At 38.1% G+C, this 5,395-nt stretch overlaps 1 protein-coding gene across 1 annotated transcript in view; it reads right to left on the bottom strand.

The window, feature by feature from the left end:
- lmo7b (LIM domain 7b) overlaps window positions 1–579 on the bottom strand; it is a gene marked incomplete at its 5' end in the record, with an annotated part of 36,699 nt that extends 36,120 nt beyond the window's left edge. Inside the window, 1 exon segment of the mRNA XM_014003050.1 lies at window positions 509–579. Coding sequence (XP_013858504.1) covers window positions 509–579 — 71 coding nt within the window.
- Between the last annotated feature and the right edge of the window lie 4,816 nt (window positions 580–5,395).

Raw genomic sequence — 5,395 nt, 5'->3', positions numbered from 1 at the left:
CAATATATCAGGATATATCGTATCGTGACCCCTCTGTCATGATATGTATCGTATTGCCAAATTCTTGCCAATACACAGCCCTGGTCCATATATCTTGGAATTGGCCTTCATCTCTTTAAGAACCTACTACCATTACTGACAATCCCACTACAGCAGGTTGTCAAACAATGCTTCGGGGGAGGGGTGGGAGCTTGGCTTCAAACTGAGCTCCAGGGAGGAGCTTTGTGTAAATAGGTGGAGCTTTGTACCAGTAAGCATTTAGGCAGCTCCACATGGCTAACACAGGAGATTCAAGGATTTCTCAAACATGCATGAGTCAAAGCAACACTCTGGGTGTSTTTTTGTTGAGGGAATGACATTATAACATGATATAAAGCTCAAAAAGTTGATAATGCCTCACCTTTAAAAAAATGGGTTCATATCTGCTAGTCAAAGGCAGTTACTAATCAAAGGGGTCTACATGTTTATCCTGAACGTGTGGACTTCACATACGAATGGCAGTACTCACTCGCAAAGCAGGACTCCGTTCTCCAACGCTGCACGGAAATCACTGCAACCAAAGGATTTTCCTGTCACTTCCTAATAAGACAAAATAAAAYAACATTAATTTAATCCACTGACATGCAAACTGTCTAATTACTTTGTATACTGCATTTTGAAAAACTAAAGATTTTCATAACATTTCTTCAAAAAATCAAAACTAAACAGAAGTGACAACATGAACTGAACACCTCYCTCTGTCTTTATAAAATTGTAAAGATGGACAAAAAAAGAGGTAGTATTTAATCATTTCAATAAAACATTCAACTTAAACACAAAGCATGTAATACCAACAAAACTGACAAATTGAATTAGTAATATTTGGCTGTGTTTCAATAAAATCTGTCCAGCAGGTTATGAGAAATTTCGGTAAAAGACAAAAGCATTATTTTTGCTTCTTGTGTGCWGGTGATATTTATTAATAACACCTAATGACCTGAATCAGCCGTGGTTTTACAGTTTATACAAGTAGCATCAGGCTACAGTGTGGATCTGAAAGAGTCATATTTACTGTTAATAGGATGCAAACATATCCAAGGCTGAGGTAAATGAGAATAATCAAGTCCGCAATGACTACATTTTTGTATGAAATTATTACTTGTAAAAATAATTATTCATAACCTTTGAAAGAGTTTCTCCTGAAAAGCTGAAAAAAAAAAGAAAAATCTTCCATTTCAGTACAGAACCACAACACTATTTGCAAGGCAAAAAGAACGAGACTTTTATGTCGACAATCATTACCACAAACATTCAAAATAGGCCTTTTTTTTGCCAAAAAAGAAACGCCATGATTTTATTTCATTGAGAGCAAGCTCAGGGCAAGAGGGCTTTGTAATGAGGACATAAAAATGGGACTATTAAAGTCTGCCTCTATGAGTAACTGAGGGCCCCAAAAGGCCGTTCTTTTCACTAATTAGTCCCCCCAGGAATCCACAATCACAGTTCAGTTTTAGTTGAACTGGGCAAACATGGAGGCTTCTCAGTGGAACCAGTCAAACAATGTAGTGCAAGGTTAACCCGCCCAAACACAATGTGCTACTGTGGACCAGTCTGTGAACCAGACTGCAGCAGTTTGTCTTTTCAACAACACACTCACACACACACACACACACACACACTTGTCCTTCTATCCTCATGGGGACTTTGCATTGACTTCTATTCATTTACCAGTAAAGTATATTACCTAACCCTCTTACTTAGTCCTAACCCACAAACAYTATTTTCCCTGATGGAGGCTGAGCTTTTGTCCATATAAAAATGAACAGCAGGTCCTCATAAGGCTGGCCAAAAATAGTCTTGACCAGGTAACATAAACATATGCGCGCGCACACACACACACACACACACACACACACACACACACACACACACGATTCCTTGCATTGAGCATTTCTCTACAGATGAATGCCATAACTCTGATTTTCACAAGAATCGCTTCAACTCTGGCTGCACTTGTATTCCTTGAAGGAACGCACGTTGTAGGGATTTATCCCACTTGGTGACCACTACAACATCGCCCACCACATTTTATACCAGAGCTTCATGATGAGAAGAAARGGATTCATCAGCATTTTGGTCAAACTCTGCAAAAGGACATTTACGCTAAATCTTGTGCAATATTCTGAGCTCTCCAGATGTAATGACCCTCAGCAGGTGTGTTGTGAACAACTAAAGGACTCCTACACCAAAACTCTGCCAAATATKTGTAGAATAGTTGAGCAAAATCTGAAAAAAAAAAAACCTGTCAATATTCATCACTTTGCAATTACTGCAATTAGCGTCATGGAACGATGGTTAGGGTTTCGCACTTTCACCATCATGTGCACATGTAAGCTAAATGGCAGAACGGAGAAGCTAATGCTAACTAACAGCAAACTCTCCTCCAGGAAATYATTGAAGCTGATCTAGCCAGTCGAGACACCATGAGGCTTTCATTCAATCTGATCCTTACGAGAAGCAAAGTCAGTGCTGGGAAGTGATAACAAGGGGAAGTTAGTTTGATGAAGTCTAAGTATAGTTTTAGAATACGGGGTAACTGATCCAAGCCTGCAAGTGCAGATGTCATCCATTAGTGGTCAAATTATTCACTACCGGTTAAATCCCACAATTAATCTTGATTAATAGTTTTGCTGATATTCCTAAACCCTACTGTAGAGCTGACTGTCCAAAACCCTTTGTTGACCGCGTAGACCAGAAGAGAGACTGAATTTGGASGGTCTAGCCTTCAGCTTTAATCCTGCCCTTACCCCAGGGCATGTCCTGTCACCTCGCAACCATAGCAATGCTAAACTGAAGCAAAAAATACATCGAAATTAGCCAAATATAATTTAAAAAGGAATTAACAAAATTAGAGGCAATACTTGAACAACTAAGAAACCGTCATACAAACTCGTTTTGATTTCAGACGAGAATATTTTAAAACCRGTCTATGTAAATGACAAAAACCTAAACACCACAACCACTTTAAATTTTTATTTGTATACCACCAGATTTTATTYAAACTGAACTCCTGTTTCTCYCTTCGTCCACCATTACTAGCAAAAGTAAAATAAAATTTCCCGGTTGATCTGCAATGCATCTTGAGATAGGGTGGAGAGGGATATACCTGACCAGTCCCTTAAATCAGAGCAAAAAAAAACAAACAACTAAACTAAACAAAACAAAACACATTTGTGAGCCCAGTTTGAGGAGCCTTCGAATTTAGACATCCTTTGGTGCAGCGCAGTGACGTAAGCAGCCGWCAAATTCCACCTTTGAATGATCCGGTCCCTGAATTTACACACAACCTGCATTACAGACAAACTTGTGTTTAAAGGTCAGTTGGTCATGGCAGATTTCAAACCGAGTTACCTAGAATCAGTCTCAATCACGCCAAATTGTTGCTCATCATCTGTAAAACTGACAAAGTTACAGTGTTTCTGTTTTATAGCAAGTTTCCCATAGAGCGAATCAGTTTAAACAAAACAACAACAACAAAAAGAGAAGATAATCAGCTGTAGATGTACATGCAATAACTGCTTTTTGCAAGTTTCATTAAAATCCTTATTTTGCAACAGGCACACAAAAAAATCCCACCAGGATTAAAAAAATTACAATAAATGTTGCTAAATCACTGAAAGTTTGTGATTAAAACAATCATACCCAGTCAGATATGATTTTTTAATAGTAGAGCCTTAGTTGTAGCTTCTCAAAGACTCCAAGCATGTAACAATTTATTAAGAACTTTAAATATTTTATAAATCAGTTAAAGAAAAAAAGGTATTAGTTTCTGCCTGATTAAAAAAAACGAATAATAAAAAAATAAATTGCATGCAAGATGCTTCCTCTTCCTAAAGAGATAAAAGCAGCGCTGCACAGCAGGAAACACTTGATGAACAGTTTGACTTTGCTGCCTCGCTTTCAACAAATTGTRTTTTTTTACATGAAAGCAGGAGATTCGTTCTAATTTTGAGAGGAGCAAGTCCTTGTGCAAACATTTCCACACACTCGCAGCGGCACTAACGATAAATAGCAGCCATGTATGGATTGTGGAAGCCCATTATCCTGCTGCCTGTAGCCGCGGATATCAGCGAAACCACATTTACGTTGGAACTTGGCACAAGGAGGAGCGCATGAAACAATTTGAGAATCAGCATGCCTTGCTGCACTTCTATCAAACACACACACACACACACAGCTCATCATTGTTCACCATCCTTTCATCTGTCAGTGCAGGAAAATAGACGGGTAAAATTGGCATGGGCTCCCTGCCAAGAGAGCGCTGGACAAAAAAAAAAAAAAATTCTCATGATGATCTACTCCGACACACAAGTGACATTAATGGTTCCATTTAGGCTTGATTGACACCCTGCATCTACAGCCCATATGTTACATTCACTGGTTCTGGTTGGAGGAAGACAAACGTCTGAAATGATTTGGCAGAAGCTGGATGAAATATTTAGAGAATGTTTTGCTTTTGGGGGAAAAAAACAAAAAGACTCACTTCCTCCWAAAAGTGTGCCGGAGCAGAGTTGAGCTAATTATGTGTGGCGCAGGAGCGTGCAGAAACCTCTTCTGCAGGTTGGGTTRGGCCCTTACAGGCGGACATTAGGAKGTGACACATAATCAGCCTGTTCTTTAGGATCTGTGCAAATGCTGAGTCAGCATTCATACTGTCTTTTCTTTCTGTTTGTTTTCTTGCAAACTACACCTGTAAACTTTGTGCTACTTTAGCTCTAGATATTTCACTTCATTTTCAAACATTTTTCATCYTAAAAATGCACTGGAATTGATTTAATTCCTTCAAATACATTTTTTTAAGACTTGATTCTCATGCTGCTTCTAGCTTTTTAGCTTAAGATTTGAAAATGAAAGCCAGGCAACCTTTTGCATCTTTCGACTTTTTGAAGGGATCCCCAATTAGTTGTAACATTAGACTTGGGTTGGGCAATATTGGCAAAAAAATAATAATCACGATTAATTGTGGTATTTAGCCGATAATGATTAATTTGACGATTTATCCCTTGGAGTCCCTGGACACCCTTATGTTCTAGTCACATGACCAATTTAGAAAAGATTTGCTCTTCGTAAAAATCTGCTTCAATTTGTGTCAAAATTACAGACTTCAGGCTGTACATCTTAAATTGTGTTGTTAGATAAATAAATTACAGATATTTTTTAAAATGTTTGTCATATTTGAAGTGGAGAGGAACACCGAGCAGACTCTGCTTGGTTGCATTAATCGTATTAATGTCAAGTGCCAAAAAATAATCAATTGTTTTTCTGACGATTAATCACACACGATACGATTATGCCCAACCCTACATTAGACTTTATATGATAAACATATACTTTAACTGTAAAATAAAGACTGTAA

The sequence above is a fragment of the Austrofundulus limnaeus genome, unplaced genomic scaffold (genome assembly GCF_001266775.1).
Source record: "Austrofundulus limnaeus strain Quisiro unplaced genomic scaffold, Austrofundulus_limnaeus-1.0 Scaffold16, whole genome shotgun sequence".
Classification (NCBI taxonomy): Eukaryota; Metazoa; Chordata; class Actinopteri; order Cyprinodontiformes; family Rivulidae; genus Austrofundulus; species Austrofundulus limnaeus.
The sequence above is the reverse complement of the archived record's forward strand: the minus strand, read 5'-3'. Positions and strand labels throughout refer to the sequence as shown.